This window comes from Eretmochelys imbricata, chromosome 16 (genome assembly GCF_965152235.1).
Source record: "Eretmochelys imbricata isolate rEreImb1 chromosome 16, rEreImb1.hap1, whole genome shotgun sequence".
NCBI classification, from domain to species: Eukaryota; Metazoa; Chordata; order Testudines; family Cheloniidae; genus Eretmochelys; species Eretmochelys imbricata.
The window spans coordinates 4,042,831-4,065,698 of record NC_135587.1 but is presented as its reverse complement, the minus strand read 5'-3'; the positions used below and the strand labels follow the sequence as shown (position 1 = coordinate 4,065,698).

General features: G+C 51.3%; 1 protein-coding gene across 1 annotated transcript; it reads right to left on the bottom strand.

Moving 5' to 3' along the window:
* Positions 1 to 370: 370 nt before the first annotated feature.
* On the bottom strand, positions 371 to 16,911 carry AMBP (alpha-1-microglobulin/bikunin precursor). Its single transcript, XM_077836045.1, has 10 exons — positions 16,792 to 16,911; positions 14,671 to 14,813; positions 13,623 to 13,699; positions 12,754 to 12,871; positions 12,129 to 12,226; positions 7,741 to 7,778; positions 6,041 to 6,119; positions 5,256 to 5,423; positions 3,873 to 4,046; positions 371 to 402 (listed from the first exon to the last, which is right to left on the bottom strand). Exons 1-10 carry the CDS (start codon positions 16,909 to 16,911, stop codon positions 371 to 373), a joined length of 1,047 nt encoding a protein of 348 aa, XP_077692171.1.
* Between the last annotated feature and the right edge of the window lie 5,957 nt (positions 16,912 to 22,868).

Here is a 22,868-nt window from a genome sequence, read left to right as displayed (position 1 = left end):
TGCAGAGGACACAGTGAAGGGAGCATGGCAGGAGAGGGTGGTGGGAAAGAGAGTCGGAAGTGATGGATGGATTGCATCAAAGAAGATGGGGAGCTAGTGGCTCTTAGTGCTGCCTCGGACAGCTGATGGTGGCAGATGCTTACACATCTTGGTGATGGGATAAGGGGAAGACCAAGAAGAAAGCCCAAGGGATGTGTGCACACACACACTATGCTCATTTATCATTGTTTATTTGAGAGAGATTTCCTGTTCATTGAACCTGATCTGCACACAATCAGCACAAACATTATTCCAAATGCTCTCCTAGCAGGGGCTCCCTGCTGGGGCTTTTTAGCGATTCCAGCTGTCACTCCCCGTCCCCGGGTCCCCTTCAGTTGGACAAACCCAGAAACTCCTCCTCTCCTATAAGAAAAGGGAGAAAACGGGTCACCACAGGCTATGCACAGAGCTGCGCACGCACCCAGAGGCCGTGGCCATGCGCATGGTGTGAGTGCTGGACAGGCAGCCGTGGAGTCCCGCCGACACCAGAACTGTTCGATCAATACAGACACGGAATTAGGAAACAATTTCTTTCAGTGGGGTCACAGGTCTGCACCCCCTGGGAGGGTGCTTCCCAGCATCGGTACACACACACTAGCTCCGCTTGAGCCAGCGTGCTAAATAGCAGTGTCACCAGCCATTAGCTCAGGCCAGCCACCTGACTACAAACTCGCCCGGACCCCCAGGGACAGACGCAGTGGCTATCCCAAGCTGCCCCCCGGCCACCCTGCTATTTTTAGTGTGCTAGCTCGAGCAGACCTAGCACCTATCTGCCAGCCCATGCCGGGAAGCCCAGTCCCAGCTGCAGTGCAGGATAATACTGCTGCCTACTGAGATCAGCCTGACCATCAGCCCCAGAGTCTGTACCCTGCAGCAGCCACTCTCCCTTCCAAATGCTTCTCGGGGCCTTTTGAATGTCTTCATTGGTTTCTCATCTATGGGATTTCTAAGGGGTCCATCACCAGAGGCTCGGGTACACAGGGGCAGATTCGACATTCCCTACTTAGGCCAAAGACTCTGAGCTCATGGAGAGCGAGGCCTGCCTGACAGGGCCTCCACTGCAGAAAGGCAATGGCAGCAGCAGGTTGACAGTCGCTATGTATGTGAAACTCCTGAGCAATAGCATAGCCGCTTGCCAGTGGCTGGAGCCCTCATCCAGCCCAAGGTACACTCAGTGGGGAACAGGTGAGCTGCAAGACCCTCCCTTCCATCACAGACATGACTTCCTTAATCCTTGACCCACACAGCTGGCACATGATATGACCCCAGAATTAGTCCTTCTTCCCATCAGAGCTCAGCAGGGTCTGCCAACTTTCCCTTGAGATACTGGCACTGGGCTGGGTACCTGGCAGATCTGGGATGTACCTGTGACAGGAGGCAGAAGCCAAGTGGTTAATGGAAACCTATTTGCCAATAGCAGCTCAGAGCTAAGTGCATCGTGTAACAGAGCTGTTGACGCATTCAAGACCAACCCAGAGGGGAGTAATACCTACTGGCTAGAGTAGGGAACTGGCCAAAAGGATACCTAAATTCTGTTCCTGCTTCTGCCACTGGCTCAAGTGACCACGAGAAAGTCACTTAGGAAAACACTTTCCAAGGTGGGTGCCTGCAGTGAGCACATAGAGTTGTGGTTCCCAAACTGGGGTTCGTGAAATGTTACAGGGATTCTCAGGGAAAAAATTCCCTAATGGCCGACAGAGCTGTCCCTAGGGACCCCGGGCAGCATGGGGCGAGCAGCCCGGAGCCCCTGGACTTCCAAGAGCAAAGCAGATTAAAGCAAGCATATCTATCACACTTCAAGATTCTTGAAGAAAGAAAGTAAGAAATAGAAAGGGAGGTGGATATTTTTTGCTGTTTTTAAAATTAAATAGGCAGCTAGTATTGTTTTTAAAATGATTATGAAGAACAAGTTTAAGCTTTGTTGGAACATGCGTCATTTGCCTGGACTGCTCAAGACCTGAATGCTTGTGTAGAAGGAACTCTCTGAGTTGGCTTCTTAAATCCGTTCATGCTGTTTCACACCTGATACTCCTTGATGAAACCTAGGAGCCTTGTCTTATAACAGGCTTATTCAAAGTGATACAAGCTACGAAAGTGAGATCTGGGAAGAGTGTTGCTGTTTTCATAATGTAATAAAAATACTGTAATGATAAATTAATAATAAATAGTGTGTAATAAGCATGTCATAAAAACAAATTTTATATTTCCAAGATCACTGCTTTTATAATTTATACACAGGTAAAGGAGAGAATCCCTGGAAATATTCATTTTTAGAAGGGGGATCACGAGACTTGACATTTTAGTGAAAGGGGTTCACAGGTTGTTAAAGTTTGGGAACCACTGCCCTAGAGCCATAAACCAGGCACACTGTGAATAGAACCAGCCAGATTTTCCAGCGTGTTGCCTTTACTTGGAGCTGCAGGGACTCAGGCCTGAAATCCAGGCTTTTATATATGGATTTAGATACTTAACTGTAGGCACCAAGTTTGATAATGTTGGCACTAGCCTGTCTCTGTGGTGTGCCTCAGTTTCCCTGCCTATTAAAAAGGAGCAACCTATTCTCCACAGATGTAAAGGACTGCTGAAAAGTGCTGCATGGCAGGAAGCAGGGCCTGCCACAGAGCCAGTCTCCGGGTAACCTAACGAGTGCAGCTGGCCTGTAGCCAATGAGAAAAGCCAGCAGACCAGTCTTAAGCCCAGCAGTGGCAGTTTAGTGGCTGCTCAGAGCATTCGCTCCCGACTGTGATAGCTCTTGTTCACTGCCAGCCCTGCTCCTGCCTTGTCTCACTCCAGGTGACGTCGGTTCTGACCCTTGGCTCTGGTTCTGACTCTGGGCACCAGCTCCTGTGCTAACCAGGAGGCATGGCTCCCGCTTTTATCACAGGGCATGATCACTCACTTCCCAGTCACTGATGCAACATTAGTGCCAAGCTCTTGTTATGGTTTCAGATGGTTAACTCTGCTCACTCACCAGCGGGGGCAGGCAAAGCAAAAGACAATAGGAGACTGAGGGGAGAGAAGGGGGGCCCAGGTGTGGGGATTTTCACCCCAGGGGGAGACCTGTGTGCAGCCGTGGCACCTCTGAGCAGGGCAGGAAAGAGGACGTGAGAGGCATAGGCACCAACTCTGTGGGTGCTCCAGCTCCGGAGCACGAAAACAAATGAGTGGGTGTTGAGCACCCACTGGCAGTAGGGTTGCCGCCTTTCTATTTGCACAAATCCGAACACCCTTGTCCCGCCCCCTGCCTCACCCTGCCCCGCCCCTTCTTCAAGGCCCCGCCCACTCCATCCCTCCTCCCTCGGTCTCTCGCTCTCCCTCACCCTTGCTCATTTTTCACTGGGCTGAGGCAGGGGGTTGGAGGCGGGAAGGGGTGAGAGCTTCGGCTGGGCCAAGGATGAGGGGTTTGGGGTGCAGGAGGGGGCTCCAGGCTGAGGCCGAGGGGTTTGGAGTGCAGGAGGAGGTGGGGAGGGGCTCCAGGCTCAAGTTTGGGTGCAGGAGGGAGCTCAGAGCTGGGGCAGGGGGTTGGGGTGCAGAAGGAGGTACAGGGTTCAGACTCCGGCCTCAGGCAGCTCCTGGAAGCAGCTGGTATGTCCCTGGGAGGCCTGGGATGGAGCTGGGGTGGGGGGCGCCCAGAGGAAGCCAGTGCCTGAAGCGAGAAAATCTGGGGGCAGGGCTGAGGGGGTAGAGAGACCGGGTGTCTGCTGCGGTGTCAGGTTACATCCTTAGTGGAAGAACCAACTTCCCCGAGCTGCAAATGCTGGTGGGCGGAGAGGGCCGGAGCCGATGGCTGCTGCAGGAGAGTTAGCTTTGAGGTAGTACCGTGCGAGCCGTACCGTCTGCTGGGACCCCGCAGTACTCCTTGCACTCCTTCTCCGTGTAAAACTTGTTCCCGTTGCCCTGGCAGCCTCCATAGTTGAAGATAGTGCACTTGCCCTGGCTTGCGTCAAAGGCCCAGAGCATCACTGGTTGCTGACAGGGCCCTGGAACTATGGGTAACCTGCAGGCCGCTGGGAGAAAGAGACAAGAGGGGAGAAAGTGGAGCACCATTCTTCCCAGGCCCAAGGCCTGGGCCCGCCCCCAGTTATGGACCGGGAGCCCGTGGAGGGAATAGGATGCATGCAGTGGGTGTAGCCCGGACCTGAGGCCTTTCTAGAGAGCCTTTCTAGAGAGCCCATCACCGTAGTATCTAGGCATGTTCTCTCCATCCCCTCATTTCACTCCACAGAGATGGACTGGAACGGATTTCCCAGAGTTGCTCTGAGCCCAGTGCAGCAGTTCAGGGCAGAGAGGTTGGAAAGGTGCAAGACACCACAACAGTACAGCAGTTGGGGCAGTGGCACAAGGACAAACCCACAATTCCCTGACCACAATCAGCCAGGCTCGCCACAGGGCGTGTTTGGTTAGGCTCATTGTGCTGCCCGCCCTGCGGCTGAGTATCTTATATTGATTGTTGGGGATAGCTGTGGCTGAAGGCCCCAGGGTAATCCAGGGGGGAGACTTGGGAAGTTAACCGGATCAGGTCTTTTATGGCAAACAGTAAATTTCACTGAAAAATGCTTTTTGGGGGGCACTGAAACTATTTGCAAATTTGGGTCGAATTCAGTGAATAGTTTCAGCCTCCAAAAAAAGAAAAGGAAAAAATTGTTAGAAAACAAGAAAACAACTTGTTTCAGCCATTTCAGTATGAAATGTTTCGAGTTTTATTTTAAAATTGTGTTTCCTTTAGAAATATAGCTAATATTAAACAAAAGGTGAAAACCACCCAAAAATGACCCAAAATGAAACACCAAAAATAATTTCATTTTGGGTCAAAGGAATCGTTTTGTTGGATCCAAAACAGATGGGTTTTGCTTTGGCCCCTGAATCACAAAAATCAGATCTCGCCACCTCTCCATTTTCAAGTCACCTCCTGCAGTCGGGCCTTGGACACGGATGCCGTCTTGTCTCATTTTGGCCCCTGGCTGATTTCTCAGAGCTGTCCCCACTGCACTGAGCTCCCTCCACACTGACAGCACATGAATGTGTCACTTCCCCCCGGCACGGAGCCTGGGTCACTTGAACAAGGAAAGAGCTCTGAAGCAGGAAGCCTTGGCCACAAAGGAGGAGCAAAAGGCTGGGGGCCCACAGATCAGAGGGATGGTGAAATCTGCCCCTCCTGCACTGGCCAGGGACTGCACAGACGGTTGCTTGGACTTTAAAGGGCTTCCCCCCCTTACCCTCGGTTCTGCAGGTCTGAAGACACTCCTTTTCCGAAGGGAAGTTGTTCCCATTCCCAAGACAGCCGCCATAGTGGAAGATCTCACAGGCCATAGAAGAGGAGTTGTAGAAGAACCGAACTTTCATCCCCATACAGGGGCCCACATCTTTATTCAGCCGGCAGAAATCTGAACACATCAAGAGGGTTGATCCTAGTGAGCTGCATTTTACGGCCACAGAACCACATGGTGTGTGATGGTGACATCCAGGGGCTACATGGCCGTGTCCCCTTCCCTCTGCCCACTGAGCTGTCTCCCCGGGGACATAGCCTAACCCCCAAACCTCTGAGGAGATTCAAACATCTCCCATTTCCATGTGCTGCTTTCCCCCACCTGTGGGATTTCCCATGGAGATCACCCAGCTCTGTGGGGCAGGGGAAGCAATGGTTAGATCTGGACTAGGGGCAGGTTTGTAGCATAGGAAGCTGTGTCCCACAGGAAAAGGCAGAGAGTCCCAGCTCTCTGATGGCCACACTGCAGTTGCCAGTAGCCCTGGAAGGTCCCGAGGCAGGAGACTTTAAAGTGATAGCACCTGGCTGCCTAGAAAAGCTATTGCAGGTAAAAATCGAGGTTTTCAACATGAATTTATTCTGTATTTCTGCTCCTGCTGAGGTCTGTGCACAGCCATCCCTTTTCCAAGCAGAAGGAGAAGAGTTCCAGTGGGAGTACTCCAGCCGTCCCCAGAGAGTGGTGATAACTTCATCCCACCCCACCCCACCGTGCAGAGACGCCATCTTTGTACAGACCTTCCTTTTTGCTGCTGAGTGGTAGCAGGGGACCTGCAGCTGAGCCCTCTTGCTCAGGCAGGACAGCTCTCCGAGACCTCTGCACACAGAAGAAAGAGCAGCCTATTAGGTGAATAAGTTTCCATCGACAATGCAATGGAACAACCGTGAGCCATAAGTCCCAGCATCTTTCCAAGGATGGCAACGAACGCAGAAATTCCCCAGGCCTATAAGATGAGGGACACGCAACCCTGCTGGGAGCAGGAGCAGGTCCATGGGCGGAACCTATTCTCCCAAGTGAAGGATGGGCCCAGGAAATCACTGGGATTTCTAACAGAGCTTCTGCAGCATTCTGCAGCTTCCGCTCCCTCTTCACCCCTGGGAACAGCTGGGGGGGGGGGGGGGGTGTCAGTCCCAGTTTGGGTAGATGTATGGGGGGTCAGCTGGGGAGGGGTCGTCCCGGCTCGAGTGGATGTACCAGCGGGGGGAGGAGGGGACAGCTGGGGGTGTCCATCCTAGCTCTGGCTCTCTCTGCTCCTGGCGGGTGGGCTCCAGCCAGCTGCCCAAGTACGTCCCTGGGGGACGCATGGGACTGCACTCACGTGGCTAGTCCATCCGTGTCACAGTGGCCATGCTGCTATTTCAGCTTCACCAGAGCTAGCACAGCGGCTGGGCTGCACAGAGGCACCCACGGAGCCAACCCGAGCAGCGCCGTCAGTAACGAAGCGAGCAGCTGTCGTCTATCAGGCAAAGGAATTTGTGCACCCCTAAGAACGGGCTACCAGGGCCGTAGAACAAAGAGCTGCAGCTTGCACTGGGTGCCCCGTTCGAGAGGACCCGCAAGCCAAGTGGCATGACCTGGAGTCACAGCGCCAGTCAGTGAAGTTTGGCTCTGCTCTTGGCCTCCGTGATATCTTGTAGCAGTGAGTTCCACAGACTAAGTGTGTGTTATGTGAAAAAGTACGTTAGGTCATCCTGCGATTTGGCAGGAGCTGGGACAGGTAATGGGACATGAAGCCTTTCGCCTCTTTGTCACCTAAAAGTTATTGGCCATTTGATAGCCCCTTTATGCCATGCATTTAGTGGTCTCAGACCACTTCCTACTGAGCAAGTGTCTCACAAATAACCTCCACTACAGCTGAGACTAATTGAGGGGCTGTTGGTACCAATTGGCACCAATTTACCCAGCTGAGGGCTTGGCCCTAAGGTTTAAACAGGCCACAGATACTGACATGCCTTCTCTCTCTTCAAAGAGGGTCCCTCTGAGTCCAGGTGGGGCACATAGGTGGACGGCAGGGCCGCCCGGATCCAGAACTAGCTACTTGCACCAAACATGGAACATTAAAGTAAAATCAAATGTAACAAAGCGGAGTCTTCATGGGGTCTTGCCTCTGCTTAGAAGTTAATCCCTCGCGCGCATTTCGTTCCACTGTACCCTAGGCTCCTTACAAGGGCTACTGTCATCAGGGATACAAGCGCATCAGGGGACGTCAGTGCTGGTGAAGGGCCATCTCCCAAGGTGGCTGAGAAAGCCAGGCTGGGCCCTTCTGAAGAGCTGCCAGCCTAAGCAGCATGCACCCCCTTAACCCAGCGGCCTGGTCACCACAATGAACGTGGAAATCCAGACTGCATTTTCTGGAGGGATGCCTAATGCTCCAGCGCAATTCTCTGAAGACCCAGGAAATTCAGCTTGTGAGGTTCCTTCCAGCCCCGCAACTCACCTGGGGTTCAGGTTGGGTCTCGCTGGGAACACATTCACCTGCACCAAGGGACGGGACAGAAGAGCGTTAGTAGGATGGGAGATAGGAGTTGGAAACGGATGGAGAGGCAGCTCCTAACTGGCCTGCCCAACTCTGTGCAGTTTGCCTCTATCATCGCAGGACACATGCACTCTCTGTGGACTTCTAGGAGGCCCCAAGCTCCCCCCAATGTCTGCACACAGAGCGAAGCCTAGGAATCCCACCATTGTTCCATGCTATCTCCATGGCCCCTTGTTGCGGGTGGAGTCTGAACTACATGGAGCTGGCGAAGGCAAGAGCGGGCAGAGTGAGGGCAGGAGGAATGGGCAGGTGCAGCTGGTTGGGCCCTTGGATTCTCCCCCACCACCCAAGACCTATGTGACAGATGTTAAGGCAGCCCCAGGCTTTAATACCAGGCATTGCTAGGGAATAGGCTGGCAAGGCTCTCATGGACCGTGCTGCATATCTGTGTCAATACAGCCCTGTCCCCATATAGCACATGAACAGAAAGGCTGAGACCTACCCTGCCTGCCCCCATCAGGAGAGTTTCCTGCATAGAACGTCTGTGATTTCCTTACCCTCCCCTCTGGCCTTTTACTCACCCATCAATCACCCAATGCTTACACTTCTGTTTGGATTGCATCACCCTGAAATTGCAAGCCCACCCGCACGGCCACAGCTGTACAGTGCCTGGCATGAGCAGGTGGGGGCAGTTCAGCGTCTAGAACCAGAGAAGTGTGGGGCTGGAAGGGACCTGGAGAGGCCATCTCATCCAGCCAAACAGGACCAAGTACCTCTCCCCCATCCCTGACGGGGTCTGTCCAACCGGTTCTTAATCCCTCCAAAGACAGGGATTCCGCAACCTCCCTCACGAACCTATTCTAGTGCTTCACTGTCCTAACATCCAGCCTAAATCTCCTTTGCTGCAGATTACCCCCGTTCCTTCTTGTCTTGCCTTCGTGGACACTGATCTTTATAACAGCCCTTAACATGTCTGAAGCCTGTTGTCAGATCCCGACTCAGGGTTTGTTTCTCAAGACTAGGCGGGCTCAGTTTTCTGAACCTTTCCTTACATCTTTCCTAACGTGCAGCGCCCAGAACTGCACACAGCTCTCCAGCCAAGGCCTCCCCAGTGCCAAGCAGGGCAGGGCAGTTACCTCCTGTGTCCTCAGGGAGCTCCCCATCAGGTGATTCAAATGCAGAGTGACTGTGGGTCTTAGTAGTTCAGCCCTTCCAATGCCACAGCCCATGCTCCCCTTTGGGGCCTAGGATCACACTACAGATAGTTTGCCTCAGTTTCCCCTCTTGGAGTGTTCAAATAAAACATCCCCCAGGCCTTCCCTTGGCCAGAAGGACTCCTCCTTGGGGACTGGGTTTATTCATATGAAATAAATTACAAATAAAACTCAAAATCCACATCAGAGTCCTCCCAATATACAGTTTCTCTTCCTCCTGCCAGGCTCCTGGCCTAGGGCAACTGCCTGGTCTCAGGCACCTCTCTGCAGAAGCCTTTCATCACACTCTGCAACAGCTTCCCCCACTGCAGCCTCTTGCTGCTCTCCCCAGGCACTCACCCTCCCCGCATTGCACACTCAGCCATTGCGCAAGCCACCCTGGTACAGCCATATGGACAGTTCAGTCCCTGGTTCTTGTCCCTTTCCTTCTCCACCGTGGGGGCTCAGCAGAGCTGCGGCTGCAATGAGCTGAGCAGGGGGGGCTGTGGGCGGACTGTCATTCACCAGGGACCTCTCTGGCCAGCTAGTGCATGAGCTCATGGAGGGGATTCTGTCTAACTCATCAGTGGAAACGTATGCAACCTCGTCGGTAGGGAGCACAAATGGGCGTAGTATGAGGAACTCCCCCTCCCTGCCGGGGAACTCCTGGCATTCAGGAGCTGGGCAGCGTGTGTGGGGCAATCACCCAGCAACGAGCGAGGGTGCTGCTGACATGTCGGGGCTGGGAATGAGGACAAGGGTTCCCATTCTTCACACTAGTGGGAAATGATGCTGCTTGGGGGTGCACTATGCCTAAGCCTCCTGGAGGCCTGCAGCCATCTAACTAACCCGTGCCCATCACCACAGCATCTGGGCACCTTCGAGCCCATCATGCGGCTCTGTTCTGGATTGTAGCTGAAGGTGTGTGGGGCCTGGGAGCCTGATCCATTCAGAGACGGCCAAGTCGCCTTGTCTCCACACAGCTCCTCTCTGCTACTTCTTACTCACCACAGATGTCTCTTCCTTTCTCCCACTTTCCTGCCTCTTGTCCACCCCTTCAAGCCCCTGGCTGCTCGGCTCTTCTGACCTGCCTGTGGTTCTACACCCCATAGTCTTCATAGTAATATTGTTATGATATGATTATGGCATAATTACGATGTATTTTGTGCCAGATAAGGCATGTGAGATATCATTGGAAAGGTCATGATTTACTGAATGTGATTATCCTATTTGTGTGGATGTATCATGTTGGTATCTAAAGTTAGGAATATTGTCTACGCATCTATTACAAATGTGTTTACATCTGGGGAATGCCCACTAGACAGAATGCAATCAGTCTAGATGGCTCGCTGGGAAGAGCCATTAGGGAAAACAAGAGGTCTGAGAACAGGGGTGGGCACACTTTTTGGCTCAAGGGCCACATCAGGGTTCCGAAACTGTATGGAGGGCCGGGTAGGGAAGGCTGTGCCCCCAAACAGCCTGGCCCCTGCCCCCATCTGCCCCCTCCCACTTCTCACCCCCTGATTGCCCCCCTCAGAACCTCCTACCCATCCAACCCCCCCGATCCTTGCCCCTGACCACCTCCTCCCAGGACCCCCTGCCCCTAACTGCCCCTTGGGATCTCGCCCATCCAACCCCCCCTGCTCCCTGTCCCCTGACTGCCCCGACCCCTATCCACACCCTCATCCCTGACAGGCCCCCCAGGACTCCCACACCTATCCAACCACTCCCCGTCCCCTGACTGCCCCCTGGGACTCCCTGCCCCTTATCCAAACCCCCCTGATCCCTGCATCCTTACCATGCCGCTCAGAGCAGCAGAACTGGATCTGTGCTGCCCGGCCGGAGCCAGCCACGCCACCGCGCTGCCCATCAGGAGCTTGCAGCCCTGCCACCCAGAGTGCTGGGGACACAGTGAGCTGAGGCTGCTGGGGAGGAAGGACAGCAGGGGAGGGGCTGGGGGCTAGTCTCCCCAGCCAGGAGCTCAAGGGCTGGGCAGGATGGTACCATGGGCCAGATGTGGCCCGCGGGCTGTAGTTTGATCACCTCTGTCTTAGAAGATGCTAATCTCCCACCGGGGAGCCTTCCTGGGGACACTTCCTGAGGATGCTACAAACAGCCTCCGAGTAATGTCTGCTGTGTCCCTACAGGGGCATGTGACCAAGTCACCTGGTACTGGACTCCATCTTGAAATACCAGTGTTTTTCCACTGACTGGGTGTGGAAACTAAGAGACAAAGGGTTCCCGCCATATACAAAAGCTATTTAAGGCAGGGGAGTGACACAATTGTGGTTCTTCACTGACTCCCTGCCCAAGAAGATTGCTGGAAACACCTGAGAAACAAAGACTGGACTAGGGAAGAAGGGCTGAACCCAGGCTAGAGGGATTTGTAGCCTGTGAAAGAAATACCTGGAGTTTTGAGCTGCAAACAAGTTTAGCTTGCCCTCAAGAATCTCTACCAACTGCCTAAAACAAAACTTAGGGTGAGAATTTGCTACTGACATCCAATCTCTTTCGTATATTAGGCTTAGATTGTGTTTTAGTTTATTTGCTAGGTGATCTGTTTGCTATCCCTTATAATCACTTAAAATCTATCTTTTGTAGTTAATAAACTTGTTTTTGTTTTGTCTAAAACCAGTGTATGGGAATTATAACTGGGGGTAGTAAGCTGTTGCATATCTTCCTCCACATTGAGGGAGGGGGTGAATTTCCTAAGCTTGCACTGTACAGTTCCCTGTGCAGTGTAAGATGGTATAATTTTGGGTTTACACTCCAAAGGGGGGGCGCATACCTTAGAAAGTGTGAGGTGCCTTTGCGGAGCCTTCCCATGCAGAGAATCCCTAGATCTCAGCATGTGTGTGTAGTTGCAGCTGGGTGTGTCCCTACCAGTATGTGTGCTGGAGGGCGCTTGAGGCCCTGTCACAGCAATACAAGTGAACCCAGGTTTGTGGGTCAGGTGGACTCAGTGGTACCCCAATTCCAGGTGGCACCCTGGGGGGAACCCATCACACAGCCATGCTGCATTCTCCCTCCCTACTATCGGGCTGGAGTGTGGTCTGGGAAGACCGGGCGAGTAACAGAACATAGAGACCATGGAGGTGCCTGAGGCTGAGGGGAGGAGGGGGGCCCTGCAGTGACATCTGATCATAGATGGGTTACCTTTGTTAATCATGATGAAGATGGAGTCCTCAGGAATTCCCATCTCCTGAGCAAACTGCCTGAAATCCACAATAAGGCCTTCTCGCAGCTCCGGGCTCCTGCCTGGAGAGAACCCAAACTTCAGCAGGTGTGTGAGTGGTGTATGGGTTGGGAGAGGGTTTGAAATCCCACCTCCTCTTCCCTCCCACAAAGCTCCTGTAGCTAAAGGCAGGCCCACTCTGGGCAAGCTTCCCCCTCCCAGCTCAGTGTGAGGAGCACACCATTTAGAGTATCAGGTCAGACCTTTGCTCCATCAGCCTGTCCCCAGCAGTGGCCAAGTACTTGTAAGGACCAATATTTGTATTGCACCTCAATCCTGATGAGACACAACCCTTGACACCCTAGCCCTGGGCCTCTCCTGAGCAGACCCTGCCAAAGCCAGAGCAGATGACCCCTAATTGGGGGGATAATTGTGTGGGGACTGTGGCCAAAGTTGGGCTGGGCCAGACTCTCCAGTTCGGAACAGATGGGGAGCCCCACGCAGGTCAGATCACACCCGGGCAACAGCCTCACTGTCACCCCGTGATGGATGCTGGGGCCTGAGCGCTTTGCCAGCACCACAGCCAGATGCCATGGTCACAGACACCTGCCATAGAGTTTGGCTGTAATGGTCAGTCCGAAGCTACTTTTCTTCTGCATTAGAATGACGGCGTATTCCTCATAGTTGGTGTGCACCACGTAGAAGTCGATGGTCACGTCCCAGCCTGCAGAAAAGGAAATACACACACAGCTGCAAGAGGGCACTTCTCTAAAGGGACGTGGAATAGGGGATAATCTGCCATTTGAAAGTGGGCTAGATGAAATGAGGCAGCTGGGCCAGGGTCCTAGCCTGTGCTCTTTGCTGAACCTGGCTGCTTCTGCCTAAGCCGTGGTGGCTTTGAAGTTGCCACAGTTTGAGCTAACCTGGCCTCACTGCAGGGAGAATGTACCATCCTTGCAGGGCCCCAAGGCTACCCCACAGTGTATGCGCTGCACCTGACCTGATTTCACTGGCCATGATTCACTGCTGCATTACTCTCATTTTATACCCAGGTAACTTCACTGCATCTAAGAGAGTTAAAAACAATGGGTGATAAACAACTTAAACTGATTCAAAAGAGAAACTGACAGGGCTCTTTTAATTACGATTGCTGTTCGGGGATCTTCAAAGTTAGAGGAGGAAGAGATCTGGAACAGGATTGGCCCCTGCACTACTTTCTTCGGACCTTTATCCCAAAGCCTGGATTTAAATGTCCTAAGCTACGGAGCTTCTACCACTCCATTGGGAGATTGTTTCACAGTCTCTACTAGATTTCCATGTTAGACTTTACTTCCCAGGTTGGTTGCATTTTCCTTCTCTTCATTCCATCCTAGCTGGGCTGTCGTCCCTTCTTTTTCTACATCAGGTTCTGCATCCAATGGTTCTGAGTACATGCAGCTCTAGGAGAAAAGCAGAGTTGTCCTTCCCACACTTACTGGGGTTATAGTAGGTGTATTTTCCAGGTATGTTGGTTTTTTGGCACTCTCCGGAAACCTGTGTGCAGACACCTTGCCTGGGAAAGGGAGAGAAAACCTCTAATAACTGCAGCTATTCCCAGTCCCACTCCAATCACGGGCCACCAGAGTTCTTTAGTCACTGCCAAGTGATGCACTGTAGGCCCCTAAGGCAGTGGATCCATTGGCCCTGCCCCCACCCCAGCACCCATCACAAGAGACCTTCAACTCCCCCCCCCCCCCCCGACTACTTTCTGTCCCAATGAGTCTGGTGGACCTGGGCCTCCACAGATGAGAAATAAGGAGCAGGATCTGACCCTGCATGATTAGTATAGTGGGACAGTACCAAGCAGTTTTGCCTCCTTTTATTTTGTACTGTCATTTTAAGGCTTTTTAGGCTTTGGTGCTGGAAGCAGGGAGGAGCCTGTGTAAACGTCTTTTGATGCTTCCAAGTCAAAAGGTCCCAGGCACCTCCAGTAACATCAGCATTAGTCAAAGCTGCACTTGCTCCTCAGCTGGAGTAGATAACAGCTCTGCAATCAACTTGTGTGTCTGTTCAGGGGCTCCCTGACAATCACGTGGGAGGTTTGAATGTTTGTACTTCCATTGAAATCCATTCCCTCCTTCCAGGGTGTAATTCCAACCAAGAGATGCCTGCGATTGAGAGTTAATTTCTCCTTTGGCTCCTTCCCGCTGTGCCCAGACTCTCCTCTCATTTCACCCCCAGAGCTCAAGGGGTTTTATGAATAGGCTGTTTAGCGATAACCCCATTTTGTAGCTGGTGAATCTCAGGCACAGGCGGGGGAGCCATGTGTCCGTCATTGCAGCAGGCGGCATGTAAGCGGCCCCCTGCAATACTGAATCGCAATGGGCCCAATTTTCAGGACCATCCAGCTAAAGCCAGTAGGACCTGCAGGGGGCAGAAGCTCTGAAACAGGCCACTGGAGCGAGCTGCAGCTCTGAGGCTCCGGGGTGCACAGTACGTCCTGTGTTTTGGGTAACTGGGGAACAGTAGTTCCTGGGAGCCTACCTGAGTCTGGTGCTGTTGGTGCTGATCCGATTACTGGTCAGCCCTGGTCCCAGTACCAGCGTGCCCATGTTGAATTTATCCTTGTATTGCTTCATCCAGGTGCACGTTGTGCCCGTGGCAATGTCGTACCATTTCCCGTAGATCTAGGAGAAAGGAAAGCACAGCCTGTGACTGCTCAACCTGTGCCCCAGACAGGCCCGCCAGGGACATTCCACCTCTGCTGAGGATTTGGGGAATTTTCAGGGTTTTCTGCAGAGTTTAAACTTTCATTGCAAAATACTGATGAGCCTGATCTTGTGGGGCACCAAGGGTCAGCTTAGGTGCCCAAATAGCTCTGAGGGCCTGGGCCTGAGACCCTACAAATCCCACGGACTTCAGTGGGGTTACAGGCTTTTCAGGAGCAGGTCCCTGCTCTTCTGGCTGCTTTAGGAGTGTGAACCAGGCCTGACTTGCCTGGTCTTCAGCCAGCCTGCACCAATGACAATGCTAAGAGGGGTGAGCTACGCCATACATCTCCAAGGTATACGAATTCCAAAATCTAATGATTGCAATTTAAATGTTATCATTAACATTTCACTGTGGGTTGTCCAGAAACATCTGGCTAATGCACTTCTACTTGCCCTCCCAACGTAGTGTCAGACCACTGCCTCCTGATTCTGCTGGTGGGGCAGCAGGGAAAGCTGCTGCTGAATCCTAGCTGTTCCTTCCCTGCTGGGCTCAAGCTCCAAACCCTTATTCTCACATAGCTGCGCATTACACCACTGGGCCAGCCCTGTAGCCATGTCTCTGACCAACAGCTTGTGCCAAGGCTGAAGAGACAAAGTAGTTAATGCACAGTGCAAAGCCTAGATCAGAGGTCCCCAGACTGTGGGGCATGCCCCTGGCGGGTGGGCAGAAGAACGTTTGCGGGGGGAGGGGGAGGTGCTGCTGGGGCCCGGTGTGCTGCTGGGGCCCAGGCAAGGCCACATGGGAGGAGGGGAGGGAGCGCCACCCAGCTCTGCTCCTGGCCCCAGCCCTGGCTGCTTGCCCCACACCTGGGGCTCCACTCCCGGCCAGCCCTGGCTGCCAGCCCTCAGGAGTCCTCAGGGCTCCGCTCCTGGCCCACCCCTGGCTGTGGCCCCAGCCTTGGCCTTCTTATCCCTATCCATGTCTGCCCCCCATCCCGGAGCTTCAGCCCCACTCCCGGCCCTGGCTCTGGAGGGAGGGGCATAGACAGGGGTAAGGTGGGGCATGAGGTAAAAAGTTTGGGGACCCCTGGCCTAGATAGATACCTAGGTTATGTCTACACTACAGCCGGTGTCGGCAAAACTTATATTGCTCAAGGGTGTGAACATTCCACCCCCAATAACAGAAGTTACGTGACATAAGCATTCCTGGGCACCGTGCTCTGTCGGCGGGAGGTTCTCCTGCCAACACAGCTTCTGCCCATCGCAGTGGTGGTTCTGCTATGCCGATGGAGAGCTCTCTTCCCCACACACGCTGCACTGACCCGGACAGCCTCACCACGGCTCAGCCTGGTAAGCAGTCTGACTCCTTCTCAGGGTGGCCTTTGAAAAAAGTGTTGTCTATTAAACGCCACTTAAAAGGAATCGGACGGGGACCACTTGGCTCCAGAGACTGGCACTGGTTCATGTGACAGCTCTGCCCACAAGATAGTTTCCCCTCAGATTCCCTTGACTGGTTGCTCCCACTGCAGTCTATGCGGATTCTTTTCCACAAAGCAAATTGTGCCCTGTCTGATACAAATCCTGCAGCCCCACAGCCATGTACATGGGCACCCTACATGGGAAAGGTGCATTGCCCGTATCTGTTAGATCACAGACGCTCACTCATTCACTTCCCCCTCTGCACACACTTAAGCCCTTCCTATCAGGGTGTCTGCAGTGAGATGCAGCACCTATCCCAATATGCATTCATCACAGGTGCACCCAGACTAGCACCCTAGCTCCGTACCCCCCTACCTGATGTGGGTCAGAGTGAGACCTTTCCAGCTCTGGCCCAGCTCTTGTTGGAAGAGGACCTGAGACGATGACTGAAAACACTGGCATTTTTAGAGACAAAACACACTTCACTTTTCTAATCTGCTCCTGAGAATTAATGTAAGCGCTAGACAGTTGTTACCCGTTCAGGGTCGAAATTCTCCTGCACTTGGATATCCTGGGCTTGGCTCCCAGTCGGGGTCCCTCTGGCTGTGGGCAGATTGGAAAGAAAGAGAAGGAAGAAGACCCCCTGGAACTTCATGGCCCCGAGGTTGGTTGTGCCCCTCAGCTTCAGAATGGATGGACTCAGCCCTGGAAAGTGGATGCTGCAAAATGTGAACTCCAAACCCCTGGCCACTGCAAGAGGTGAATGGCCGTGGGTGGGCAGAGCATGTCTGAGTACATCCCAGGCAGCCAATCAAACAGAGAGCGCAGCCCTGAGGGATCCAGATAGTGCAGGCTCAGTGAAATGGAGACTTCTGGATCAAGCTGGGGGCTTGCGGCGTCAGAACCGCTTGCACCTTTCAGGTGGCTGTCCAGTTCACATTGTTTGATGGGCTGTTTCGCTGCCAAACAGAAATGAGCTGGTTTCTCTGGTGAAGCAGCAACGGGGTTAACACAACAACCCGCAGCATTTTCTATGTTGTTAGCAGCAGTCACTGTCAAATAGCTTTGTGTGAATGCAAGTGTCTTGAAAATGAGGGACTGATAGTCCTGGCTAGAACAAAGCTTGCTCCTCACAGCTCTGCCTGTGCCCTTTGTTCCAGCCCTGGGATCGCTCTATGTCCAGCTCTGCTACTGCCCCTCAGTCCTGACCCACCACCTGCCCCACTACCACCACCAAGGCTGATCCAGCCCTGGGATCTCACATGCAGCTCTGCCAGTGTACCTCAGTCCAGCCCTGGACTTCTCTCCCAGACTGAGAAGCATGTTGAACTAAGTGGCATTTTGGTGATTTGAACCACTGTCCACTAACGACTCAGAGGAGAAACCTTGGTGCTATTTTTGTTTGTGCCCTGAGACAGAAGATACATGTACAACTGCTGAGCTAAAAGGCTAGTCAGAACAACACTGCGTTCTTCGAGCATCTTCCAGCTGAGTCCTAAAGGCCCCCTCTGACAGGGATGATGGAAGTCTCCTCCTGCCGCTGAGATGGAGGTGCAGTGAGACATGCTTGCAGCAATGCTGTTGAGCCACTCAATGCCTCAGTGCTGTCCTAAGAGTCCAGAAAAGTGAGGGGTCTCCAAGAATGAAGCCAGGAGATCACTTGTTTTGTTTGTGGCGCATGGCTCCCAAATAAAAGCCCATTGTTTAAGAAGGTCTGTGGCTCTGTATGTTATTACAGCAGGGAAGCAGCATTGTGTCCACTTTTCAGATGGGGAAACTGAGGCCCAGAGTAGTGAAGTGATTTGCCTAAGGTCACAGAGTGAGTCTGTGACAGAGCCAGGAACAGATCCCAGGTCTTTTAATCCTCCATCCTGATGTTTAACTATAAGACATTCCTTCTCCAGGACTAACCCACAGGGACTAACCCACCATCTGGTGAACAAAGCCTTCTCTCCCTTGGTTACTTAGGACCCATAGAGAATGGAAAGACAATGTTTTCCATGTGGAGCTCCCTGGTGATATCTATACTTAGATTGGATTTGATGGGTTACTGCAATCAACAAACGGCCAAACTTCTTGTTTCCTCCTCCACAGATAGGATCAGAGGTTGCGACAAACATTGTGTTTGCATCAGTTCCCACTGCCATCTCTTCTGGAAGCCATCATGTAACCATCAGCCATAATTAACTAGCTGTCGGCATGGCCAAACCACAATAAATCTTAGCAACTGACAATGAACCTTTATCCTCTAGCCCCAGAGAGGCTCTTTCACTCTCTTACAGTAGCAATGGAAAGGGTTTAATACAGATCAGTCATGCAAGGCCAGGTTGGCTTCATGTTCCCCTTGTTGCTCCCCATCACTGTTTGTGTTCAAAGACTGATTAACTAAATCAAACAGTGAGAGGGAAACTGCAAACAGCGCCAAGGACAACCCCCCCCCCCCAAAAAAAAAGTTTAAAATCAAGGTTTTTAACCTAATATTTGCAAATAAAGGAGCAGAACCAGAGAAGCTGGCTGCAAACCCCATCCTGCCCTTTCCCCCACTTCTGCAGAATTTTCCAATCTCTTCTTCTGGGCTTTTTGCCTGAGAGAGGCATGAGTAACCAGCTGCCTTTAGTCCCTCCCCTTTGTAACTGAGAACGCCTTCAATTATTAAAGCTGAAAGAATGTTTAACTAAACACTGAATTCAGCCTTCAACTAAAAAACAACAAGGAGTCCAGTGGCACCATAAAGACCAACAGATTCATTTGGGCATAAGCTTTTGTGGGTAAAAAACCCACTTCTTCAGATCTATGCATCTGAAGTGGGTTTTTTACTCACAAAAGCTTATGCCCAAATGAATCTGTTGGTCTTTACGGTGCCACTGGACTCCTTGTTGTTTTTGTGGATACAGACTAACATGGCTACCCTCTGATACATGGTAGCCTTCACCTAGGATGCGATTTGCTAGTGCAAGATCTTCCACTCTCCTTCTCAAGTGTGGAGCTGTGTGAGAGAGGGAATGAGCTTCCCACACCTGGGTGCATGTCACTGGCCAATAAAGCTGCGCATATACATTTGTGTTGCCAAGAGTGGGCCAGAAGAACAGCATGTGTGACTGCAAGCAGATATGTTGCATTGACACAATGCTGAGGTCTATGACAACAGCCACAAACAACTGGGGGCTTCTCTCCTAAGCACTATTTTAACAACTGCCTGATTGTTATGGTGGGCAACTGCCTGACTACTCCCAAATGAGCTTTGTCCTGACACATGGACCAATCCAGACTCGATGGAGGCCTAGGAGATAGGCTGGAGCCTGTACTTCCATGTGTCATTTAGAACTGGCCTTGTTTGGAGTCTGTTATACTTAAGGAATCCAGAGATGTTCTACAAAGACTAGAGCTCAATGCCTGTAATGAAATGGAGCCACCACTGTCGCACAATAATAGCTGGCACAGAGCTGTGGAACGGTTATATTAGAGGGGAAATATGGGTGGGCCACCTCAGTAAGTGCTTGGGGTTTTAACTTCCACATGGACACCCACTGGCAAACAGCTTGGGTCAGCATCTGACCCAAAGGGTAGCATCCCCAAGGGTGGCCTAAACAGGCATGAACCTGGAATGGGAATGAAACCTAGGAATGGCCATACTGTGTCAGACCAATGGTCCATCTAGCCTGGTGTCCTGTCTTTCAACAGTGGCCAATGGCAGGTGCTCCAGAAGGAGTGAATAGGAGCATGGCAATCATTGAGTGATCCATCCCCAGTCATTCAGTCCCAGCTTCTGGCAGTCAGAGGCTAGGGGCACACCTAGAGGATGGGGTTGCATCCCTAACCATGTTGGCTAATTGCCATTGCTGGAACTGTCCTCCATGAACTTATCTAGTTCTTTTTTGAACATCCCCTGGCAATGAGTTCTACAGGTTGACTGTGCTTTGTGTGAATTACTTGCTTATGTTAGTTTTAACCCTACTGCCTATTAATTTCATTGGCTGACCCCTGGTTCTTGTGTTATGTGAAGGGGAAAATAACTCTACATTATTCATTTTCTCTACAACAGTCGCAATTTTATAGATCTTCATCATATCCCTTCTTAGTCGTCTTTTTTCCCCCCAAGCTGAATAGTTCCAGTCTTTTAAATCTCTCCTCATATGGAAGCAATTCTATACCCCTGGTCATTTTTGTTGCCCTTGTCTGTACCTTTTCCAATTCCAATATAACTTTTTTGAGATGGGGCGACCACATTTGCACAAAGTATTCAAAATGTGGACCTACAGTGGATTTATATAGTAGAATTATGATATTTTCTGTTTTATTATCTATCCCTTTCCTAATGGTTCCTAACATTCTGTTCACTTTTTAGACTGCTGCTGCACATTAAGTGATTGTGGATAATTCTCTGAAAACAATGTCTCCAAAATCTCTTTCGTGAATGATAACAGCTAATTTAGACCCCATTATTTTATATATATAGTTGGGATTATGTTTTTCAATGTGCATTATTTTGCATTTATCAACATTGAATTTCATCTGCCATTTTCATGCTCAGCCACCCAGTTCTGTGAGATCCCTTTGTAACTCTTTGTAGTCTGCTTTGGACTTAAATATCTTGAGTCAATATAATCTGCAAACTTTGCCATCTCATTGTTTACCCCCTTTTCCAGATCATTTATGAATCAGTTGACCAGCACTGTCCCAGTCCAGATCTTTGTGGGACCTAGTATTTACCTCTCTCCACTTTGAAAACTGGCCCTTTATTACTACCCTTTGTTTCCTCGCTTTTAATCAGTTACTGATCCAGAGAGCATCTTCCCTCTTATCCCATGACTGCTTACTTTGCTTAGAGTAGGGGTGGGGAATGCTAGCTGGCATATCAAACTGAACAAAAGCAGCATCACTTGCCCCATAACCTCAGCCGAGCAGAACACAACACCATCCACAGCCTCAGAAACAACTCTGACATTATAATCAAAAAGGCTGACAAAGGAGGTGCTGTCGTGATCATGAATAGGTCGGAATATGAACAAGAGGCTGCTAGGCAGCTCTCCAACACCACTTTCTACAAGCCATTACTCTCTGATCCCACTGAGAGTTACCAAAAGAAACTACACCATTTCCTCAAGAAACTCCCTGAAAAAGCACAAGAACAAATCCTCACAGACACACCCCTGGAACCCCGACCTGGGTATTCTATCTGCTACCCAGATCCATAAACCTGGAAATCCTGGACGCCCCATCATCTCAGGCATTGGCACCCTGACAGCAGGATTGTCTGGCTATGTAGACTCCCTCCTCAGGCCCTACACTACCAGCACTCCCAGCTATCTTCGAGACACCACTGACTTCCTGAGGAAACTACAATCCATTGGTGATCTTCCTGAAAACACCATCCTGGCCACTATGGATGTAGAAGCCCTCTACACCAACATTCCACACAAAGATGGACTACAAGCTGTCAGGAACAGTATCCCCGATAATGTCATGGCCAACCTGGTGGCTGAACTTTGTGACTTTGTCCTCACCCACAACTATTTCACATTTGGGGACAATGTATACCTTCAAATCAGCAGCACTGCTATGGGTACCCACATGGCCCCACAGTATGCCAACATTTTTATGGCTGACTTAGAAAAACGCTTCCTCAGCTCTCGTCCCCTAATGCCCCTACTCTACTTGTGCTATATTGATGACATCTTCATCATCTGGACTCATGGAAAAGAAGCCCTTGAGGAATTCCACCAGGATTTCAACAATTTCCATCCCACCATCAACCTCAGCCTGGACCAGTCCACACAAGAGATCCACTTCCTGGACACTACGGTGCTAATAAACCATGGTCACATAAACACTACCCTATACCGGAAACCTACTGACCGCTATTCCTACCTACATGCCTCCAGCTTTCACCCTGACCACACCACATGATCCATCGTCTACAGCCAAGCTCTGCGATACAACCGCATTTGCTCCAATCCCTCGGACAGAGACAAACAACTACAAGATCTCTATCAAGCATTCTTACAACTATAATACCCACCTGCTGAAGTGAAGAAACAAATTGACAGAGCCAGAAGAGTACCCAGAAGTCACATACTACAGGACAGGCCCAACAAAGAAAATAACAGAACGCCACTAGCCATCACCTTCAGCCCAATCTAAAACCTCTCCAATGCATCATCAAGGATCTACAACCTATCCTGAAGGACGACCCATCACTCTCACAGATCTTGGGAGACAGGCCAGTCCTTGCTGACAGACAGCCCCCCAACCTGAAGCAAATACTCACTAGCAACCACACAACAGAACCACTAACCCAGGAACCTATCCTTGCAACAAAGCCCATTGCCAACTCTGTCCACATACCTATTCAGGGGACACCATCATAGGGCCTAATCACATCAGCCACACTATCAGAGGCTCGTTCACCTGCACATCTACCAATGTGATATATGCCATCATGTGCCAGCAATGCCCCTCTGCCATGCACATTGGCCAAACTGGACAGTCTCTACATAAAAGAATAAATGGACACAAATCAGATGTCAAGAATTATAACATTCAAAAACCAGTCAGAGAACACTTCAATCTCTCTGGTCACTCGATTACAGACCTAAAAGTTGCAATATTACA